This window comes from Mizuhopecten yessoensis, unplaced genomic scaffold, assembly GCF_002113885.1.
Source record: "Mizuhopecten yessoensis strain PY_sf001 unplaced genomic scaffold, ASM211388v2 scaffold7725, whole genome shotgun sequence".
Lineage (NCBI taxonomy): Eukaryota > Metazoa > Mollusca > Bivalvia > Pectinida > Pectinidae > Mizuhopecten > Mizuhopecten yessoensis.
Window position 1 is genome coordinate 415,219 of NW_018407191.1, and position 25,434 is coordinate 440,652.

General features: G+C 36.5%; 1 protein-coding gene across 7 annotated transcripts in view; it reads right to left on the reverse strand.

The window, feature by feature from the left end:
- Positions 1–602: 602 nt before the first annotated feature.
- LOC110454238 (putative uncharacterized protein DDB_G0282129) overlaps positions 603–25,434 on the reverse strand; it is a 40,477-nt gene continuing 15,645 nt past the window's right edge. For 2 of the 7 annotated variants that reach the window (XM_021503651.1, XM_021503645.1), the window contains exons 2-4: positions 15,427–15,791; positions 12,606–15,287; positions 603–1,442 (exon numbers count right to left, since the gene is read on the reverse strand). In XM_021503651.1, coding sequence (XP_021359326.1) covers positions 1,381–1,442; positions 12,606–15,282 — 2,739 coding nt within the window. In that variant the 5' untranslated portion in view covers positions 15,283–15,287; positions 15,427–15,791 and the 3' untranslated portion in view covers positions 603–1,380. The other 5 variants (XM_021503646.1, XM_021503650.1, XM_021503648.1 and 2 more) reach the window with 5 other exon arrangements.

The window sequence follows — 25,434 nt, forward strand, 5'->3', positions numbered from 1 at the left end:
ATTGATAACAGGTATCAGACTATTGATAACAGGTAGCAATGCAAATGGGAGGAGAAAGATGTTCATCAGTCCAGGCAGTCATATAACAAGGCAAAACTAAACAACCCATGTACAAAATTATTACTATCAGAGACAAACATGTCATGAAAATCAGAACTACAATGTTGTTCCTACAACACTGAGGGTCTTCTTTGGCTGCTGATGAATGTGTACACAGTTCATGATGAAGAGGAGTGGTGGTAGTCCTGGTCTAGGACGATGACTGATCCTTCAACCGTCTCACTGATGCCTGGTGGTAGTCCTGGTCTAGGACGATGACTGATCCTTCAACCGTCTCACTGATGCCTGGTGGTAGTCCTGGTCTAGGACGATTACTGATCCTTCAACCGTCTCACTGATGACTGGTGGTAGTCCTGGGCTAGGATTATGACTGATCCTATGGTTGTCTAACTGATGACTGGTGGTAGTCCTGGTCTAGGGTTATGACTGATCCTATGGTTGTCTCACTGATGACTGGTGGCAGTCCTGGCCTAGGACGATGGCTGATCATCCAGTTGCTCTCTAATACTAGTCTAGCACAATGACCAGTCCTTCATTTGTCTCACTGATGACTGGTGGTAGTCCTGGCCTAGGATTATGACTGATCCTATGGTTGTCTCACTAATGACTGGTGGTAGTCCTGGTCTAGGATTATGACTGATCCTATGGTTGTCTCACTGATGACTGGTGGTAGTCCTGGCCTAGGACGATGGCTGATCATCCAGTTGCTCTCTAATACTAGTCTAGGACAATGACCAGTCCTTCATTTGTCTCACTGATGACTGGTGGTAGTCCTAATATAGGATGATGACTGATCCTCCAATTGTCTCACTAATACTAGTCTAGGACAATGACCAGTCCTCCATTTGTCTCACTGATGACTGTTGGTAGTCCTCATGTAGGACGATGGCTGATCCTCCAGTTGTCTCACTGATGACTGTTGGTAGTCCTCATGTAGGACGATGGCTGATCCTCCAGTTGTCTCACTGATGACTGTTGGTAGTCCTCATGTAGGACGATGGCTGATCCTCCAGTTGTCTCACTGATGACTGTTGGTAGTCCTCATGTAGGACGATGGCTGATCCTCCAGTTGTCTCACTGATGACTGTTGGTAGTCCTCATGTAGGACGATGGCTGATCCTCCAGTTGTCTCACTGATGACTGTTGGTAGTCCTCATGTAGGACGATGGCTGATCCTCCAGTTGTCTCACTGATGACTGTTGGTAGTCCTCATGTAGGACGATGGCTGATCCTCCAGTTGTCTCACTGATGACTGTTGGTAGTCCTCATGTAGGACGATGGCTGATCCTCCAGTTGTCTCACTGATGACTGGTGGTAGTCCTAGTCTAAAATGATGACTGATCCTCCAGTGGTTTCACTGTTACCGTCCTCCAATGTTGCATCTGAAACATACAAATATATCTATTATAAACAGAATCAGAAGCAGAACCTATTTAATGTCATTCAAACAGACTTACAATCTTAAGAAATTCAGAGTTATCTTTCCTTGTACAGAAATCCTGTTATACATCCTTGTCTGATTCATATAAATGGAGGCCCGGTGAGCGTTCATTTTCATGACCTGTGGTTTTAAAACTGTATAACACTAAAATGGTCCATAATGTCACAAATTTCTCAGTCAGAATTGACTTTAGGCTTGAAGGTTGCAGCCGTACTCCAGTCATTTCCTATCAATTATAACTAAGATTTACATTAATACTATTAACCGAGTCTAAATGTCAAAATCATTAAAAAAAAATCAGGTGCGAGTCAAACTTTTATACAAAAATATTTGCAATATTTCACAACACTGATCATGACCTTAATAATAAAAGCAGTGCATTATCAGTACCATGAGATGAAGATTTAAAAAATAATCTAACTCAAGGATGTATTTTTGTAGGTTTTTCTTGCATGCAAAACCAGTCGCACACATGTCTAACATTCAATAAAGTTTATAAATAAAATAAACTTGTGCAAGTCTGTAAAATATGTCGATACCATAGTAAACCAGCAGTTTACCTTAGTAGTAGTAATTCATGGGCTTTGATAAAGTTCCTTTTCCCAATTTTTTTCCTCTCGAGAAGAAACCATTTCAAATTGATTTTTTAACACTTTATATAATAATCAAGTTCACACTTAACTTCAGAAACTATAAGTGGCTGTATATTCATGGATATACATAACAAATGAATGACAATAACAGTTCTCCCACTTTTACTGTATACATACCTATTGATCACTAGGGCATGATATGCATCGTGCATCACACTTAATGACCTCTAGAACAGTAACTACACCTTTCTAAATCTGAACTAGTACAGGGCATAAAAACAATTTGCATTTGACAATAGTTAATAAAATGTAGAATGACTCCATCAAATTTCACCTTGAGGTATTGTATTTCAAGTGATATGATAAAAAGGCCTATACAAAACAGCTTTTTCTTTAGCTATTTAAGTGTATGAGAGGCTAGTTTTAATGCCATATAATTTGTGGATACTTTTTTTAATTGGTTGTAAACTAATCGTTCGACATTCAAATTGAAGAAACTTTGTTTATTTCAAGTGAATCACTACCATCAGTTATTAATAAAAGATCCTTCTTTAAATTGGAAAAACATTTGGATTGTGTAATAATGGTAAATATTATTTTAAACAAGATCACTTACAGCCAATTGTACATTGTATACAGTAAAAAAAAATAACGAGGTGTAACTTATCCTGGGACCTTCAAATGGAATAATGGTTAATGGTAATTATTAAAAAGCAAATCACTTGACCTTCAGTTATTGATAAAAAGCATTTTCTTTTAAATTATGAAAATTTTGATTGTACAATTTTGTTAATAAGCCAAATACCTTATAGCCAATGGTACGGCGTATCCAGTATAAATACCTAGTATTAACTTGTCTAAAAGCTGACAATAGAAATGTATAATTATCTGAGTGATGGTGGAGATGGTTGATAAATAAATTTCTTTTGGAAGCATATTGAAAATATTAGCAGGCTGTTTGGTAATTAACATACTTTGTCTAAGCTCCTAAGATAAGAAACATGACATTCGTTCACAGTTAACATCATGAAATTTTTTGACTTAAACAAACATGTATAATATATATACATAATAAAAAATCTGCACTTTTTCAAAAATAGCCCATTCCTAAGAAAAACTAATTTTTCATTATCTTTTAACTTAGCAGGAAAGAACAATTTTCACACCTTTGGGAACTCCTCTCAAAATTAGGGAAACATTTGTTTGATAATAAAGGACTCATGGTACAGTTAATTCTTCAAATAAAAAAAATCCACTACATTTGTCATCATTTATTATTTTGTTATATCAAATATGATATTTATCTATGAGTTTTATTCCTTCAAAACATCTTGATCAGCCCTAATTATGGCAAAATACAAAAATACCAAAAAAACAACACAATTACAATATACATACTATGAGCTACCACCAATATGGTTAGCAAACACTAAGATATCAAATATCTTTTTCCTCTGACAGGAAATTGTTAGCATTCATGTACCAAGGATCCCACAATCAACACAAAGTCTCTTTTATGTGTTGTAAAACAATCTTAGGACCAAAAAATAAACGTCTTGTTGAGGCTTCCAGTTCTAAAACACTAGAGGTAGGTAACTTAAAGGTAGGAAAGTAATTTTATTTGTATTTTGCTAAATGTTTTAAAGGGTTAAATAGAGAATGGCAATTACAGCAATTTAAGATTAAAAAAGATAAAAAAACAAAAAAACAAGAGAGAACTCAATCAATCTAGGGTAGATAGAGACAGCAAAACATTTGTTTTTGCCTAAGGAACTTAAAATGTACATTTAGAAGTTAACTAAAACATGGTTCTGTAATATGCCTATAAAATGTAGTTTAGTCATACAAAATTTGAAACACATGCTTTTCATTTTCTCGAGGCACTTTGGGCAAGTACCATAAGTATATATTATATAGTATAACTAAATGTTTTTGTTATGTGTAAGGGCCGGCTCATCAACAACTTAAGTCATTTGGGCCAATACTTTAATTGTAGAGCTCTTTTAAGTTGACAATACACAGTATTGCTGTGTGTACATACACTTGATATTACTCATGTATAGTTAGGAAGAAGGGCCTCAATTTCCTCTCGGTTTTAAGTTGAATTCGGATCACAGATATGCCCGTCGGTTTTAAGATGAATTCGGATGTTGATTTGCCCTCTTCTGTATTTATATATCAATTACATTTGTAATCTAATATCTGCCTAGAAATGTAGAAGGAAATGAAACATTTCTTTTGCATACTTGAGCCAGTTGTCACTAACGTAACATTATGAATGATCTAGTACAACAAAAATGTCAAAGATTGTTGAACCCCAACCCTTCCTCCCATTGATCATGCCCGAGTTGAAACAAGAGGTCCTTGAGGCTGGAGATCAATCACCTGGTCATGCATATAAGGTCATAGCAGAGAAGTTGTTTGATTTTTTTTTAACACATCTGACACTTTAAATCTTAGCAATTCATTCAGCAAGTTACAGGTAAATACAGCATTATAGCTAGGTCTTCAGGTTGATCAAGCAAAGAATACTTCCATTTTAAGGTTTATCAACCAAAGGACATTTGCATTTTAATTGGTACTTAAACACTCTCAAGGACCATCGTACATCCGTACAAACTTGAACTCCCTTTTCACCACACTAGACGACATAGTACTCGAGTTGAGGTTTCAATTCTTTATAAAACACATTTGACCCCTGAGACCTTGAAAATATGTCAATGCAATTTGTACATGTTAAAACCCTGATATCTATAAAACAAAACATTTAGCTATAGGTCAAATTTCTTTGCTCTAGGCTTTGTGGTTTGCTGGAAGAAGTTCTCTACAGTTTTTACACATTAAATTTAGACCATGACTGACCTTTTAGTTAATAGGTCAAGAGTATTCATTTGCCTAATAGTATAACTCCTTTGTCCATGCTAAATGTGGCAGGTTTAATTTTAATTGTACATAGGATTACGGTTGTCTTCCAGCTTCGAGCTAGAGGTTATTTCCCTTTAGCTCAGTTGTAGAGCATCCGACCAGTAACCTGGAGAATGAGGGTTCGATCCCCGGTGGAAGCACACTATTCTCTTCCCTGTTACAAATGGTGTCCTTGGCCCTCCCTGTGGTGACAGGGAGTTAAAACTTGGGTTGTGGTGTTAGAGGGCAAACACATTTAAAAGGGGGAGTAGTGTGGCAGGTTTTAATTGTACATAGGTTTACGGTCGTCTTCCCTTTAGCTTAGTGGTCGAGTGTCCGTCTAGTAACCTGGAGATCGAGGGTTCGATCCCCGACGGAAGCACACTATTCTCTTTCCTATTACAATAAATAACATCACTCTATTATACTTAAAACATGCTTAAATCAAACTTAAAGAAGTCAATGTCTAGAAACAGATTTTTGTCTGCTAAAGTCCAGGAATATCAATACACATAACCTCCATTTGTATACACTTACCACAGTATATTTAAGTAGCGTAATTAATATAAGTCTATGTTTATAGCACTTCAGAAACATATAGCTCTAGATTAGGTCATCAAAGACTGTGTGGCATTTAATAGTTCGACAATCATGAATAGATCTAGATAGACCATGGAACAATCTGTTCATGGTCTGTTCAGTTTAACGCCAGCTTAAATTGACATGTATAATCTAAATGCCTGAGTACATTTTCAAAAAAAAATGAAAGTAAAAAAATACATACATATATGTATACTGTAGGTAAGAATTCAAAATGATTATCTTAACCCGTTCACCCCAGAAGTCACATTTGAACCTTACCAAATTAAAGACTGGGCAAGTCCAGTTTAAGTATGTAGGGGGTGAATGAGTTAACTAAGAGCAAGATTCATATCTAGATAGACTGACAGCCATATGAGATTAAGTTGATAATAAGAGGACAGTATCTGAAATGGAGGTGTATTTAATGAGTAATTTATAAATGTCGCAGTACTTATCGTGGTTACGTAACCAACCACATCTTACCCAGCCAATGGTTATATATAATATCTTTACAGGCTGTGGTTTTCATTGTATGTATACACAAAATATCAAAGGCAGGAACACTGTACTTCAATTTCAAGAAATCTTTTTGTTACATATGCCATATCTATCCTAATGACAGCCCTATCTCCATTGTATAGGATAGCGGCGCTCTTTCCTATTCTTTTTTAAACAATGATAATATGTTCATGACATAGAATAGTTCACAAAAATGTTATCCACTTGACATATCAGATATAATTATATCCTTTCGAAAATCATGACGAAAGTAAAATGCAAATTCCCGCTGCCTTCAATCTCACTTGGTTTCGTTACACTTCCCTAATTAAAAGCTCATTAATATATATATTATTACCAGCACTTCGCCCCTTAACCCTGCCCTGAACACAAGATGTGGCAATCTCCCTAGGTGTTAAATTAAGTCATATCACTTTATACAATTTGTAATTTGATAGGAATTTAACCCTTTCACCACTACAGACCATGATGGACTCATCCATATCAATGCATGACAGAGTCTACTAAAGTTACATAGGGGTGAAAGGGTTAAGGGCTGCCAGGCTAAATACAAGTTTAATAACTTTTTTCCTGTGCACGTGGCAAAAACTACATATTTTAATACTTAAATATTACATATTATCAGATCATCTCTGTTTGGGGTAGAAGCTGAAATTTTGTTGCCACCAGTCAAAGTTGGATATCACAAGTCTATAACTCCTTCCTACTATGTTATCTTCACTCAAATCATGTAATCTTGTGATAGCATTTAATTGACTCTTGATCAAATCACAAAATTATTGAAATCACATTTCGGACAAACAAACAATGACAGTACTAATTCTATCGAAGTGTATCAGATCAACCAGAAATTAACCACAGATCCAAGCATGCATGTAAACAAGCTACCAATCTTGACAATTTTCGAAATTAAATTGGTTTTTAAACATGGTCCCACACTTCGCTACATGGATAAATCAGGCCTTATCTTAACAATAAATATGTCTTTCTGGTTTAAGCTGAAATGCCACCCAGAAGGAACAAACTTGCAAGAGGAAATGGTTGCTATGGTTACCTGTATTAGTCATTAACAACTTTATGTGATAAATATAATTAGGTACCAATCCCACATAGAATCACAATCAGAGTGGTTTTTTTCAAATTAACAATTTTCTGAAAAGAAGCAAAGTCAAAATCAAACAAAAGAATTTGTGTGTCCTGCTTTGTAAATATTGTCCACATAAAACCGTTTTGTTCAGAGATAAATTCGTTGGAGATATTTATCAAGTAAGTAGATCACTGCAGTTTTTTATTGTGTTATGCTTCGGTACGACATTGACTTGGCACCTGCAAATCAACTTTATATATATATTGCCAACATAATGGAGCAGACAATGAGTATAAGCTATGAGTACATCACATGATAACTTCTTGGAAAGGATTGGTTAACTAAGTATATCCTTGGTTTATTTTTTGTAAATTAACAGTGAGTCGAAGCGTTACATCCAAAGCACTAAACCGATAGAAAGCTTGAGTTACCATCAACTTGTTGTACTGAGAATTACCTTGGCAAAATTATCTTGTAAATTTGTTACAACATTAATGAATATGTTGACATCATTTATTATTATAATTAATTGAACAATCAATGTGACGTCACGTCATTGTGAAGGGATGCCATTTTCATCGTTTCAGAGGTGGCCAAGTGCAAAATATTCGTTTTAGATCACAATTATACAGTTAACTTTGTATTATATGATAAAAATAATCTGTCATTTGTTTCCCTTCATATTAGATTGATGGTTTTTCATGTTTGCGAGCCCCTGGTGAGCAAATATGAAAAATGCTCGCCAGAGGCTCACAAACATGAACAAGAGGCCCAGAGGGCCTGTATCGCTCACCTGGATATTTAACAATCATGACAAAATATTCTCCAAATGAGATCAAAGGGAATATGCCAGACCCAAAGGCCAATCCTTGAAGCATATCTGTATTAGATTGGTTATGGGGTGGGGATCTCAACTGTTTCCAAGCTGTGACTCAGACACTAGGTCCCTAGGGTTGTGGCCAGACCCCAGGATCAATTCTAAAATCATGACTGCATTCGTCTCTTTTTGCCCAGCATTTGTATATATACAAATATCAGCCATATTTGACTGGAAGCATCCCTAGGAGAAGAAGTCGTTTTCTTTGTGGGTGGGGATCTCAACCGTTCCAAAGTTATGACCCAGGGGTTAAGTCTACAAGGGTGGGGGCAGATTATGAAACTCGTGCACAACATAAAGTTTTAAGAATATCACACATTTTCTATATATGTATATAGTTATATGTATATAGTTTTATGGGTGGGGATCTCAACCGTTTCAAAGTTATGACCCAGGGGTTAAGTCTACAAGGGTGGGGGCAGACCCTGGGTCAATTCTAATATCATGACTGCATTCGTCTCTTTATGCCCAACAATTTTATATACAGTTTTTGTGTGGGGATCGATCTTAACCATTTTGAAGTTATGACCCAGGGACTGTCTCCAAGGGTGGGGCCAGACCCTATAGAGCCATCCTGGAAGCAAATGTGCATTCTTCTCTTTATACTCAACAATTGTATATATACAACTTGGAAATAATTGAGATCCCCACCGTATAACCATATATATATATATGGTTATACGGTGGGGATCTTAATTATTTCCAAGTTATAAACTTTTTTTGGCCCCACCCCTTAGCCCGGGGGGTTAGCCCCACCATTTGTATAATTTTGAATCCCGGCCTCACATGAATGCTTCCAACCAAATATGATCGATATCCATGGCATAGCTCTACAGAAGAAGTCATTTATAGCNACTTCCAACCAAATATGATCGATATCCATGGCATATAGCTCTACAGAAGAAGTCGTTTATAGCAATTTAGCCAAATTGCCCCCTTTTGGCCAAGCTCTCAGCCCCCTGGGGGGTCAGCCACACCATTTGTACCATTTTGAATCCCCAACACCTAGGGATGCTTTCAGTCAAATATGGTTGATATCCATCTCTTAGTTCCAGGGAAGAGGTCGCTTAAAGCAATAAAGCCAAATACCCCTTTTTGGCCCCATCCCTCAGCCCCCTGGGGGGTCAGCCACACCATTTGTACAATTTTGAATTTCCACTAACTAGGGATGCTTCCAGTCAAATATGGTTGATATCCATCTCTTAGTTCCACAGAAGAAGTCGCTTAAGGTAATAGAATTGTGTCGCCATTTCTCAGTAGAATTTATTCGAATTTTGTAGTTATATTGCTTTGAAGTTAAGAAAATTTTCTGCCCCAAAAAAAATATAGGTTGTCAGAATTTTAAGGATTTTAAATGGAAATTTATGTAAAAAGGAGTGAATTTTGAAAAAAAAATTGAAACACACATTTTTTTTGCAAAATAATGTCAATAAAAATGATACTAACATAGATTCGTATTGCATTAATGTATATAAATTTCATAAATGCTGAAATTGTGTAAAATTAATCATCTATAAACGATTAAAAATTGACATTTTATAATTAAACCATATACACATAGTAATTGCATGCAAGAGTTATCGTTCTTGAAAAACTTCACAGTAGTGAAATAGGTAGCCGGTTTCCTGAAGTACAGAAAAATGGACATGTGTGACTCATTGATCAAAAAACAACTGAATTAATGCCTAGATTGCTTTGCAATACTGTAATATTGAAAGAACATACTGTTCTGTCAATAATAAGCATACAATATTCATCAGTTTAATATTAAATATTAGAATATGCAGAAATTGTGATACTGTCTCCCTACATTGGATTTTCAACTAGGGATGTACTTCCTATTTCTGTTTAGCAATACACTCGTATGACCTTAAAGCAATATAGCCAAATTGCCCCCTTTTGTCCCCGTCCCTCATCCCCCTGGGGGGTCAGCCCCACCATTTGTATAATTTTGAATATCCCCACCACCTAAGGATGCTTCCAGTCAAATTTAGTTAAATTCCAATCAATGGTTAAGAAGAAGAAGTCGCTTAAAGAAATTGTTGATGTACGGACGTAAAGACGAACAACGGATGGACGACAGATGCCATGGTATGGCCTAAGCTCACCTTGGTCCTTCGGACCAGGTGAGCTAAAAATCCAAAACTTGTATCATAAATCTAATATGAAGGGAAACTTATGACAGATCCTCTCTCTCTATATATATATAACTCGTAATTTGTATCAAAAAGTCAGTGGCAGAAATAAGCCATGATACAACTTAATATAATAAAAAGATTATCAAGCAGGTTAGATGCAATGAAGGTTAGATCTTAACATTTTGATATATGACCTTTTTAAACATCCGTATGTGGTTAAATGGAACATATGTGTGTGACTTCAACTAAGATAGTTAAAAACTGGCATAAAAACTTGCAAGCACATATGGTAAATTAAGGCAAGGCAGATTTTCCAGAAACAGAAAGTATATTTGTTTTCTAACTTTTTAACAGCACTGATTATGAATCTCGTGCACAACATAAAGTTTTACGAATATCACACATTTTCTCCGGAGAATAGCAGACAAATATTGACCCCAATTGAGTTTACCATAAAACATATATATCTCCCGGTAGTGGGACATGTTTATCACCTTCTAGCTGACTTCCCCCTCAAACTGTTTCACATTTATATCTCAACCATGACGTGTTTCACATGTACACACACACACACTTATGTAGCCCTGCAGACAGAAACAGCATCACAGGAAAGATTACACCTGATTTAATATTAAACCAGTCCTTTAATCATCCCATATCAATCTGACATCCTGTCCTACACATCTGAAACGACTTACATACATACCCATAAACCACAATACCATTCCCCTTGATATATTACCCTTCTTTCATTGCCATCTCACTAATAACTAACTGCTAACCTATTTCAAGGTACCTGGTATATATGGAGTGGGGATCTAAATTGTTTCCATGTTGTTACCCAAGGACTAAGATTGTTTTTGAATTCCTTCAATAAATTGCCAAACCCCTGTTCATAGCACCACAATTTCTGTGAACAATGGCCTGGTAGCAGTATAACAAGATGAAATGCATACATCTAAAAATACAATATACCTCGTTTTGAAATGGGGAATGGAATAATGGATTTTCAGCAATTTGGGCTTTTTTTAAGGTTTTAGGCCAAAGAAAAATATTTTGTGTTTCCAATAAAACTACCAATCCACATTTGTTCGCCTACCCTAAACCTTTTTGGCAATTTTTCAGAGAAGCTGAGCACTTTTAAAGTAAGGATCACTCTCCTATGAAAAAAAATGTATATATATTCAAAAATAAATCTCTTCCCCTACCATGTACCTACCCTATAATTTTTAACTTATTATTGGAAATCCACTTATTTTTGTGGTTGGCTTTATGTGTTTTAACATTTCTATCTGTAAATAAAATGAATGCATCAGTTTTCTATATCTATTGTTATTTAAATTTGCTTTGTTTAAGAACAAGAGGCCCATGGGCCTTAACGGTCACCTGAGTCCTACAGTATTAACTTTTGTTGTTGTAATATGAAGTGGCGATAACGATGTTAATCATTCCTATCAAAATTTGAGTACAAATTAGTTAGGAATAACGTTAAGTTAAGTTTGTCAGGACAATGAGTTGATCATTCCTAGACTGAGTTTCAGTAAAATAGGCCAATTAGAACTTGATCTTAAGTTTTAAATAATTTTTTTACCAAAATAGCAGCCTCCATAAAAGGTGGCCATATTGGATTTTTGATCGACCTTAAAAAGAAACAAAATATTTTGCCAGGACCATGACTCGATCATTCCTTCCAAGTTTCAGTTAAATGGGCCCAGCAGCACTTGACTTTAAGTTTGAAATAGTTTTTCAAAATGGCGGCCCGTGGCGGCCATATTGGAATTCTGATTGACCTGATAAATAACTACACTTTGTCAGGACCATGAGTTTATCATTCCTACCAAGTTTCAGTTAAATCGGCCCAGTAGAACTTGACTTTAAGTTTGAAATAGTTTTTCAAAATGGCCGGCCATGGCGGCCATATTGGATTTCTGATCGACCTGAAAAATAACTACACTTTGTCAGGACCATGAGTTTATCATTCATACCAGGTTTCAATTAAATCGGCCCAGTAGAACTTGACTTTAAGTTTGAAATAGTTTTTCAAAATGGCGGCCGTGGCGGCCATATTTGATTTTTGATCGACCTGAAAAATAACAACACTTGGTCAGGGAGTAGTCAGTAGCTTTCCCATGATGTATCAATGAAATCCCTTTGACAGTATTTCAGCTTAAGTTGAAAATGTAAAATGTTAACAGACGACGGACGACAACGGACGAAGACGGATAGCAATAGGTCACTTGTTTTAGTTTGAATTGTGTTGAATGTGGTATGTACATGTACCAATAAAAATTGTTAAGGGGACCTAAAAATGTCTTACCTGAAAAAAGTGGCACATTTTTCCAAAAAAGTTTAAAAGTTTTGATTTAAAATTAGAGTTTTCAGAATATTGGTTTCTACAACTTACCATTGTCATTAATCTTTTGTTGACTGTGGAGTTTCCTCACTGCTTCGTCAAGACGTCGACACGGCACCTTTGATTGGCCTTGAAGCATACTCGAGTTGGCCCTCTTCCTCTGTTGAGAAGTGTGGTCACCATTTTGGTTTTCATAATGTTTAGCAGTGGCAGTTCCATTGTTTATTTTATCTGGTGATAGAGTCTGAGCACCTCCATTTTGGGAGAGCGTCTTGTGCGGTTCTGTTGATCCTATTTTCCCTCTGAATACATATGTCAGCTGAGGGAAGAACTTTTCCAAGTCATCAAAGTCAATCATTTTGTTGCATTTTAACACAGTAACAGGTAAACTATAGTAATGAATAAAAGCTTTTTCTTCTTCATCTGTACAAGTCACAAGAGGAACACTCAACACATTTTCCAACGCGAAGAGAAACTCATTGACACTACAACCATTGAAGTAAAGCTTACACACCGCCTCCACCAGACAGAACTTGCCTGTGCGCTTTGGTCCATTGAGATGCATACAAGATATGCTTTTGCCACCTAGCCACACTCCCTTAATACATTCTGTCAGGGAAGGCACTTCTGGTTTTGGAGCACTGTTTTCACCTGCCTTTCCCTGCCCAGTCTGTACTCCCGACACTGGAGACACCACCTGGGCTGAGGGGGACTTGGCTCCATTTTGGAGTGGAGTCTGTTGGTCTATCACTGATGATGTTCCACTACTATGTCTCAACCTATTGTTAGGAAGGCCGTTGTTGGCAGAAGAGATCAGTGGAGGACAAGACTGTGGAGAGGTACGTGTGACACTGCCCGTGGGTCCTAGGGTGTGTGGGCCTGACATAAGGGGAGGAGGAGGGATATGTTGGCCTGGGGGCACACCGCCATTATGACTTGGATTAGGAGTGCCAGAGACCCTGTGTGGTGACTGACCCGTTAAGTTTGATTGCATATGTGCCCCGGGTGGCACCACTCTAGCATGATTAGACGATGGCTGTGTGGACATAGGCTGCCCATGATTCATTTGCTGGTGTTGTGATTGTTGTTGTGATATGTTTGATGAGCGAGAGTATGGCATCTTTCCCCTACCTGGAGACGTTTGCGGCTTGCTTGCTTGGTCGTGCCACGGTGATGAGGAAGACCGATTGGTACTTGGTGGTCTCTGTTGCACTGGACCTCCACTCCCAGTGCTGCTGGCACTAGAACTCCGGGAAGGTGAAGGTCCTTTCTGTTGACCTATTACTGCCCGTGGTGATCTCACTTGACCATTCATCTGTTGGTTATGTTGGTAAGGCGGAGGAGGCATAGGCATCTGACCCCCACCAAAACCATTAGACATGGGGTTAACAGTTACATTGGGGGGACCGCTTGGCACATTGTAAACATTGTATGGAAATCTATTGTATGAAAACATGTACCGAGGATCCATGAAGGCAGGATGGATCCCTCCAGGAGGACCTTGCCCCCTGGGAGGAGGTGGGAACCTGTCCGGAGTCATCTGGGCTTGCATGTACTGTGTCTGCCCAGCCTCCTTGGCTGATTGCAGGTTTTGATAGGCAGGGTTGAGGTGAGGTCTTGTATCCACCTGTTGCTGCTGCTGTTGTTGTTGTTGTTGTTGTTGTTGTTGTTGCTGCTGTTGTTGTTGCATGTTGGCTAGTGAGTGTAGGTTTTGCTGAGGCATGGCAGGCACCTCAACATACTGAGCATACTCTAGCGGATTGTCTGATGGTAAATTGATAACTGTAATAGGGAAATGCTTCATGACTTCACTAAGGGACACCACTCTGGTCGTCTTCGAGAATGAGAAACTAAAACCCACCTGTTTACAGGCTTTATTTAACTGATTGCATTCCTCGGGTTCAGGGAGTATACCTTGTGCAGGGACGTTCAGAGAGGCAGCATGTTTCATCACCAACAGCGGCACGTATTTGTCATTGTTCTTGTTGATGTAAGGAGTGACAGTATTGTTGACCTGTATCCAGCCACAGACCTGGCTTCTGCTCTCCTTGACCATTGCCTGGTTGATCTGGTGTTGCGGAGGTGTATTTACGATGTGCTCGGGAAATGTTTTTTTCACAAGATTGTGGAAATCACAGAAGTCTTCCAATAACACTATCAAATCTTTGGTGTTGAATTCCTTTTGGCCAAACTCTCCTCCACAATGCACAATGTTGATCTCGTTGAGGAGCTTTGCCTCGTGCGTAGTAATAAAGTAACTGGTAAGAGGCTGGTGTTTGCCCAGTTCATCGGGATAGGAGTTCGGATAGCGACTTAACAATTTCTGTTCAACCACTCTGACAGACATAAACTTTCTATCCTTTCGGAAGATATAAGGCACGTTAACGCCATCGATTGTTGTCCATCCGAACATTCCCTTAAAGCTCGGATAATCAATTTGTGTTTCTGGCACTTTTTGTTTGACTGGTTCAGCCAATTTCTCCTGCTGAGGTCCTTGTTGGCCTGGCACCTGATTAGCAACCGTGCCATTCTGGAGAAACTGATTGTTCAGCCCTGGCACCTGTGAAGCCTCTATCAGGGGAGGGGGAAGTCGGTTATAAGGAAAGCCATTTTGTTGACCCCCAATTTGTTGAGGAGTTGACACAAGACCATTTTGTGGGGCAGCCGATACTGCTTCACATGCAGAATACTTGTCGTCATTTCGCTCTCTTTTGATGTGAACCTGCATGCTGCCTGAAAAATATGTAATACATAGTAAAACAATAGTCAGCAATCATCAAGTGTAAATATAAATGTTTAATCATTTACCGACTATACAATATATACATTTGTAGCCGTCTCAGTGTTACAACAGACTTTGGTAGGTTATTACCTGTATATTGTTTTGTTCATCAGGGTCTTGTTCTACTGAAAGCAGAGCAAACAAACATTGCAACTGTCTGTTATGACCAACATGTTGTCCAGCCCCAGTGTTGACCTCAAGTTGTCTACCTCCTATATGACCTAGAAACTTGTTCAACCTATGGGTGTCATATAGTTGTCCTTGAGTTGACCAGTCTCTGTGTTGACTTTGAGCTGTCTGGGTGTTGACCTTAGTTGACCAGTCCACGTGTTGATCTTGAGTTGGAACACCACCTGTTGACTTGCCTATGATCACTTCAAATAATTTAATTCAACGACTTTGGAAGTTTAATTCTCAGCTCAGCATCCACATGCAATTCAGACCTCTGTACGTACCTGACAAAGACAGAAATAAAAAAAAACATGATAGATCGTGATAATATAAGGGACCAATATATTTCTGACAAAAATATTTTTGATGTGTTTCAAGTTCGCTTAGTTATTAAATAATATTTTTCAAGTTTATATTGATACATTTAAACAAATAATGGTAAAGTCTTCCATAATGTTATCTATAAACATTGTGCCACATAAAAATTGTTTTACCTTTTCCTTAAACCTATCAAATTTGGCAAGAAAGACGAACCACTTCGTGCTATTTTTGTTTAGCCTTATCATGAAATCCATCAAAACACATGCAAGTCAGCACTCACAATTTATACACTAAAGTATGTATTAGAGTTTGTTTCCCATTCAAAACTATTTCAGTAACAAATCCTCTAGATCTAGTGACTATTACAAGTTTTATACATGTAATATATATCATCAATGACGCCTTTCTCGCAGGAAACCAATATTTAAGCAAACAAAGAAAAATGTACATTAACAGACATGCTGTTTGTTAGAAAATACATTACCATAAATAATTCATCATTCTACAAAGTCATTGGATACAGAACAAAAATCTACCAAATATCACACCACACCTGAAACCAATGGCAAACCCTGTCACAGGCCATAAACCTTTTCAACATCTGTTTCACGTCCCATATACCTCAATTTATATAATGATACAAGTCAATCTATCCACTCCAATTTTATATCACCCTTATAGGAATCTAAAATCTCCAGTAGTATCTTGGGGCTTAATGAGGCAGGCTCTTGCAGTCTGGCAGTCTGCCAAGTTTGCTGGCAAATATTCTATGCAGCCATAACTGCTATCTCAAGCATATGCACAGAGTGATAAAAAGAAAATGTTGGCTCAATGCCAATTCTTCTTTCCCACTGTAAGTAGCTGGCTATATCACAAAGGAGAGAGCTACAGTACAACACAAATTAGTTTTGTTGTAGGTGAAAGCAAATGTCAAGGAAAAACCTTAGAGTCTTTTATCATCAAACACTTGCACTTCACTCTAAATCATAAAGTAAATTGATGTTCAGCAAATGGAATTACATTTTACACTCGCCATTAGAATAATATTTACATTTACCTTTTTCACTCGCCATTAGAATTATATTTACATTTATATATGTGTGTTAATTATATAAATGCATTGTGTATACCTGTAGAAATTCTTTCTCTCGTTCTCCCTGTTCAAAACTCCTGTCATTTATAATTAAACTGAATTATATATACATAATTGGTTACTTTTAGAGCTTTGATGTTTCACTGCATTTGCCAATTAAAATAGTCACGACAGTATTAAGAAACTCTATTTTTATCCTGAGGTATAATTTGTTTTGATTGAAACACATTTCGTTGCCATTGTAATACTATGGTTATGGAGACCATCATTTATGCAAAAAATGTCACCAAAACCTTGGTCTATAACTGATAAATGAAATGTCTTGGCCAATCAAAACTGTGGTGGCCATCTTGTATTTTTAATATCTTGGTTTAGGTGCCCCTAGCTAGGCAAAGTATACTTTGGGCTCCATGTATATAATGAGTTAATGAGATAGTATCTTGGAAAGTAATAATCTAATAATTGGGCCTTGGCACCAATGGACTAAATAATGCAAAACTAGTGATCTTCTTAGAGACCCCTTAAAAACAATTAATATGATCAGCATTATATACATGCGTAAGTCATGAATTAAACATGAGTAGGTAATGTTTTTTTCTTAATAAATCATGTCAACAGAAAAAAATACCATAATTGGGGATTTCCTATCGACAGTGTTCTTATCTATTATACATAAAACAGAATATATCACATTTGTTCACACAGAATATTCTCAGTTAATTTATTTACTCCCCAGTGATTTTGATTGATCCGATAAATTGCAAAAAATTGGCAATATTCCGCTTTCATTTTCGGAGCACAGCTTCTAGTTTGATAGACAGACTAAGGCTTCACTTCTGTGAGCTGAACATGTGTTCCAATTTTTAACAGCTATAGGTTATATTATCCCAATATTTAATTGAAACACATCCTGGATGGTATACATGCATATACACGTCTATGTATGTTCATCACTGTATTATATAAAACGCAATACATGTATCATTTCTTTTAATGAAGTGTTTAGTTTTACTGTAGAAAGTGGATATATATGCAATTCTCGTAATTGATTTTCTATAGGGAAATAAATTGCAAACAATCATAATTAATTCTTATGACGCTTTACAATTACCCTGATCAAGCAGTCAATTGTGATCGTGTTTTACATTTGATTTACAGTACAGAAGCTAAATAATTCCTAAGAAATTTCTGAAGAAATGCAAAAGGGTAAATGGCTCAATATTCATCAAATTGACCTTATAACATAGAAAGGATTAATTTCAAGTTAAGACCATCAACTCTAAAATCTGTATTACAGTATGTTGGGTGGGCTTAAAACCAAGCGAAATCTTAGCATCAGATATCATTATCACCATCATAAGCTTTTTTTCATTGAAATGCTGGTACAGTGTTTATATATCTACAGTGCTTATCGTAATAACAGTGGGTAACAAAACCAGTTTAAGGGAAAATACTTTTCATTATTCTAAGGCAGCCAACGCATTGGAATAGATTTGGCTTGCTGCTGTCATTTTTGCCAGAGAACATATGGTAGATAGCTATTAGGAAGTATATAATTAGGTTAACCTGCTTCCAGTTACCAGTTGACAAGACTAGAGGATAGTGGTAACAGGGCTCCCATATCATGTTACCCAAAAATCTCTTGGCTTGGTGCCAGCTTGCTCAGCATCTGGAGCCATCAATAGATAGTTTCCAACACACCACCATCTCCCTAGCCTAATACACTCATGGTTAGAACTACTCTACCAAAACAAAGTGCAACCCAGTTGAGTATATAATATAAATATATTTATTTTTTATCCCAAAAGTGTAACGGCTAACAATCTGCTCTTACTTCATGTTTTTGCAATTATGAAGATAAATTCAACCTCAACATTACTTAAATGTTGTATATTTACATGGTAACTTGATGGCAACTATTAGGTACAACAATCATCTGAATCATAACAACATTATAGATCCACCATCCTCAATGTAACAATGACAATGAATTATGAATAGACAATTGGTCATGAATACAATCTCTGGACTATCAGAACAAACATTAAAACTTCAATTGTTTGTCTCTGCGAAGTTACAATTAACGCTATTTGTGTGTGTGTGTGCGTGTGTGTGTGTGTGTGTGTGTGTGGGNCATCTTTCTTGCAACTTTCTTTAAATAGTGTGACACAGTCAAAAAGTCAAATGTTCAGAATGAAAACACTATTTGGCTTGAAATATGTCCAGAATTCTTCCAAACCATTGAGAAAATGTGATTTTTACTGACTATCACCGTAACAAGAAATTGGCCTTTAACACAAAATCTGAGTTTGAGCAAGAGAACAGTTTCATGAATACAGGCCAAGATCATTTCATTATTTATTTTTTTAGCTTTTGATGCAAACATTTTTATGTTTTAAGGCAAGCGCTGACTACAATTACATGTCTTACGCTGACACTTGTAGGCATTTTAATCATCCTAGCCTCGAACATAGGAGGGCATTTTTAGACTGTGTATTTCTTTACAAATGTGTTAATAGTGCTCTTGATTGTCCATATTTAGTCAAGCAAATGTGTTTTTTAGTCCCTGGTCGTAATCTACGATCAATTCGTTTTAAACAGTTTTACTGCCAGAGAAGTAGAATAAGCATTAGAAAGTATAGTATTTTAAACAGGATTTAATGTAATTTTAACTATCTTGATTTTGCACCAGACTGTGATATGTTTTGTTCCTCTCTCGCCGAGTTCAAAGTACGGTTAAAGAATATTTGCTATCACTAATTCCTTTTGTTTTACATATGAGTATCTTTTAGTCTGTGTTACATGCATAACTGACTGTGATATTTTATACTTGTGTTGTAATGTTGTTATCCATTCTGTAAGTGGACCCTTGGGTCTGTTAAATTGGAAATAAATATATAAACTTTCAACCAAGGTTAACCCCTGGATAATATCTATCATAAAATATTGCTTTAAGTGCATTTTGAGACTCAACTTGACTGACAGATGTTTGCTGTATAATTATTCAATGCCGAGTTAATATTACATTGAGTGGTTATAATTATGTAAATGAGCTCTTATATACAACTAAGAGTACACAATTTTATGATATATTTATGTGATAAAAATGTTATTAGTTTGGAGAAGCACTTTGTACCAGTTACACATCAAATACCACAATATATGCTGCGGCTGATGGAATACTTTTTTTTTTTTTTTTTTTACAATATTAACAAATTTCAGTCAGCATAAGAAGTTTTATTATATTTAAAAAAAAAAATGGGTTCACAGAAGTACTTCTTCAAAATTCATGCACGTATGTGATCATTACACTAATGTCCATCCAAATGACACTAAAGTATGCAATTAAGTACATTAATTTTGTTATGCTATTAAGCTTAATGTAGTGATCAACATTATCAATTGAGTTATGTCATTTTATCATCTAAGTATTATAATCTATGTGATGACATTTTAAGCACATAGATCTATATGTAAGTGATGTCATCATCAAAGTGTGATGTCACCTCATTGACACCAGGATATCTAAGTGATGACATCATCAAAGTGTGATGTCACCTCATTGACACCAGGATATCTAAGTGATGACATCAGCAAAAAGTGATGTCACCTAATTGACACCAAAGATATCTAAGTGATGTCACCTCATTGACACCAAGATGTCACCTCATTGACACCAAGAACATCTAAGTGATGTCATCATAGAAATGCAATGTCGCCTCACTGAAACCAGGACATCTTAGTGGTGACATCAGCAAAATGTGATGTCACCTCATTGACACCAAGGACATCCTAGTGAGTCACCTCATTGACACCAAGGACATCTAAGCGATGTAATCATATAACCCTGCAGAGTAATATAATGTCACCTCACTGATACCAAGGATATTTAAGTGATGTTGATATAGAAATGTGATGTCACCTCAATGACAATAAGGATATAGGAGTGATGCTGCCTCATAATGTGATGTCACTTTATTGACACCAAGGATATCTAGGCTATATATCCCTATAGAAATGTGATGCCACCTCTCTGACACCAAACATATTGCAGTGATGTCGCCTAGTATTGTGCTGTTACCAAAATGACACTGAGGATATCTAGGTGATGATGGCATGGATATATATCACCTAACTGGTACTTAGGATATCTATAAGTTGCCATAGAAATGTCACTTCATTGACACTAAGGATGTCTAAGTTGCCATAGAAATGTCACTTCATTGACACTAAGGATATCTAAGTACATGATGTTGCTATTGAAATGTCCTGTCACCATATAGTAGTCTAATATTATCCTAAGTGATGTCACCATGATAAATATGTATTTCATAATGAATTCAATCTACTGAACATAAATTGTAATATATATAATCACTGGTTGGAAATTTTGTTTACACTATTAAAATTTGTTTGACAAACTTTAGAAAATTTAATAAATATATCCAACAAATATGAGTCCCCAGGATTTTTTCAATAATTTTTCACAGAAGTAATGGACAATTTGAAACCATTCATTTCTGAAGTTCACTTTCTATCTTTAGGAACAACCTAAAAACTGTTTTCTTAATGCTTTCTTGTATTCATTTCCAAATATTAAAAATGATGTCACAGTTTATACTTAAAAAAAAAGTTAATTATATGTAATAAATGTATCAATACAAGCATATATGTTGACATAAATTACATAAAAGAGTAGATTCTACTTATACCATCAATAAATCTTCAGAAAAAAATAACAACAACATTCATTATCCATGTATCATCATTATAACTTTGACAAAAAAAAGTGAATATTATAAATGAAATATTTTTCGCTCTTGTCCAACGATAAATATTTTTTTAGAGTTACAACTCGAATCAGACGTTGGACAATAAAAATATGTCCTCAATAAATTTTGAAGTTGTCTGCTAAACATATGATACATCTGGCTTCAAAGTCACTTGCAGATTTGAAGTTAGTAGTTTTTTCTTTTAAAAAAATACTTTTTATGTACAATCACAGAATTAGATTAAATCTAAGTCCGTGGTGCAATAAATGATATATATATGATATCTAAGTAATGTTTGCTAGAAGTTACATGACAATGGTAATGTAGGATGGTAGTTTGTCTGTAGCATGAAGATTAAAAACACATTTTTTCAATCAATTCAGCATGAACAATGGCAAAGAGACTGGTATCAGTCATTCAAACGGATGTAATCAATGGTTGACTTTTTTTATGAAAATCGAATTATAAAAAAAGCCCATATCGGTCACAATAAATATGAGTGTACTCATACACCTATTAATGGGCCATCATATAATTAGTTTAGTCTAGCCCAGACTGTTGGCAATCAGCCAAGATTGTATATGGACTTCGTACACTCAATAGTCCCTTCAGCTTTTGATCCCAGTGATAACCTACTACACCTACAGGTTAAAATATTTCACAAGCGAAACAGTCCGATGTCAGTCAATATGTGCTGAATCCACACCACTTGGCCTGTAAACAATGGTCCGTTGTGCCTGCTGTGTCCCCGACTTTGGCTCTTACAAAAGCCCGCTGCCGCAGGCGTCGAGGTAACTCCGGTTACGTAATGTAAACAGCTACGCCGACCGATACACTGCAGAGTAACTACGGTTCCCGGTGATCACATGACCTCATTGTGGAATGTGATAACATCCTGTAGTGCACCGGTTGCCGTGGTAACCATCCATCGGGACGGCTATATAATTCAAGCGGCGAACTGCCCGGTATTATAACACTGACCTTATTTAGCGGGCACCTGCTTACCTGTAATTTTTGTCTGTCGTCATGCCGTTCACGATTTATTGTCGAGATACCGTACTAGGTCTGATAGTTAGTGTTCCACTGAGTAGGCCGTCGACAGTTGTCCGACCTAGCGCCGCTCAAGCGCTATATAGATCGATTAGGACTCGCGGACAACACTAACATTTGGCTCACTGCCAAACGCTTAGAAAGTTCGTCTGCTTTCCAGTGAAGCTGCAGGACGCATTCATATATTATTAGTTCTTTAAGAACGCAATCGTAATTTATGTTTGAAGATAATTATAAAGATAATATATTGACTACCTTAGTTAGGAAAACAGAAAACACATTTTTGCTCAATGAAATTGATAAAGGATAAGCTCAAAATGTTACCTCTATCTAAGGGTCTTTCACTGTGATATGCATTCGCACGCATTCATTTCCATGGGAATATAAATTGCGTCTCGCCCTTCTTCGCCCGATATTCAACAAAACATGTCTGGCTTTGATAAATTGGACTCCGCTTATCGTATTTCACTCTATGTCATCAGCATAACAAAAATAGCTGGAACTATCGCGACGGTGATGTTGCGGTTGACTGCGTTTAAATATCGCGTGAATAGCAGGGGTTGGCCCCCATTCAATTAGGGTGATACAATCCTTGGCAAGCGTCCAACTCGCTCTAGTAGTAGGAACTCATGGCAATAACAAAATCGATGGCGACTTATACTTAGTAGACTTTATTACTTCCTCCGCCGACAGATATAAAAGCTGATTATTCGGAGGATTTGAATTACTACATTGAACATGGGGTATTCAAGACTTTACATGGAACGTAATTTTGGGTTGAAGTAGGGAGGAAAGAAAGAAAATCCCTGACGCCGTAAAAGAACTACCGTAATTGGTATAACGTCAGCCATGTTTTTGAGAACCTATCGCGACATTGATAAGGAAACAGTACTAGAATCGTGGTGATCTGCTAGTGCTTAAAGGATATACCGTAACGTTGCCGTTTTCTTACATAGAACCATGCTATTTACATTGTTGAAACATCCACCATGAGCTTCGCCTTTAAATTTGGTGCCAAAACCAGCTTTTTAGGAAATATTTAAATAACCCACTTTAACCTATCCAAACTTTAATGCCATTATGTCAAATAATGTTTCTACTTTCTTCCAGTGTCGTGTTGTCCTTCTACACCCGTATACCCATAAAACCACCGATATGTGCATTAACACTTCCCATTATAAACCCGTTCGCGAAACTAATGACATGCAATAACTCGGAATAAAACAAAATGTTGCTGCATTGTTTCGGAGGAAACAAATAACACACATTCTTCACGTTACAAATGAAGTAGAGGTATTTCAATCTATTTCTTCCCAGCCCAAATGGTGAACTTTAAATTTGTTATCTGTAAGTAATGCACAGGCCTTATTAGACAGACGGAGTCTGCACAGCTTATATCTACAAGGCCGCGTTGCTTCAAATTGTTAAATGGCATTATTTTCATTTTTATGTAAATATTGACTAAAACCGTCTCGTTTGTTAAGGCATTATTCTGTTGAATACGGTATCCTTACAAAACCCGTCTAAACGTTATTCTTTAAGAAGCGGTACAACTAGAACACTCAACAAAGAAAGCAAACAAAGGGCTTCTGATTAGATTACGGGAGTAACTAGTACCATAATAACAATTGTTCCCCACGAGCAACGCATCACTGGACATACAAAACATTGACAAACTACCAAAACGTGCCCATACACGCGATACTAATGTTTAACATATTATTTTCTAAAAAGAAATTTAAAGGAGGGTGATCACGTCGAACGTTTATATTGATAGCACTTGAAACTTGACTGGCAACTAAAAATACGACATATCTGTAACAAAACATATATCAGTGACGAAAATGGGCTTACAGAGGAAAAGCTGTAAATTAGAATTTTCAATCCTTTCTTTGGGAAAAAGTAAAGCTTTGCTTAACATTTAAATACCGAAAAAGGCTGAACATTTTCATCTCTGTAATATACTGATAAAAGGCATACATCAGAACAAACTTAGTAAAAATTCCTACAATACAATTTATAAAAAATAATGAGCTTGAAATTAAAGACACAGCATCTTCATGTATGTCTTTAACCCTGTATACGATACAATAATATTGATCACCTCACGTTGCGACATACTTTCACTTCTAAACTTCTGATCTCTGACATATTTTCACCTCCGAACTTTGTGACATTTTTTTTCATTTCCGAACTGTGTGAAATATTTTCAGTTCTGATCGTTGTGACATATTTTCACTTACGAACTTAATGACACATTTATTTCCGAACTTTGTGACACATTTATTTACGAACTTTGTGACATACTTTCACTTATAAATTTTGTGACTTATTTTCACTTCTGAACTTTGTGACATACGTTCACTTCTAAACTTTGTGACATACGTTCACTTATGAACTTTGTGACATTCTTTTTCCTTTCCTCATCAGGACTGATTTGTTTTTGTTTCGTTTTGTGCAAGGTTTTATGTCCTCCCAACTGTGAAGGTCATACGAAGATGAATGGCAACGGAGCCAACGCCGAACAGACAGAGGAAATAACAGAAGAAACACAAGTTTTTATAGAGCAAAAGCACTTGTCTCTTTGTATTCATCTCATTAAGGTACGGTGCACATCTTCTGTGATTGATGCAGTACACTTTAACGATCTCCTACGGTTTATATATAAATGATCCCTGGGCATGCTTTTAC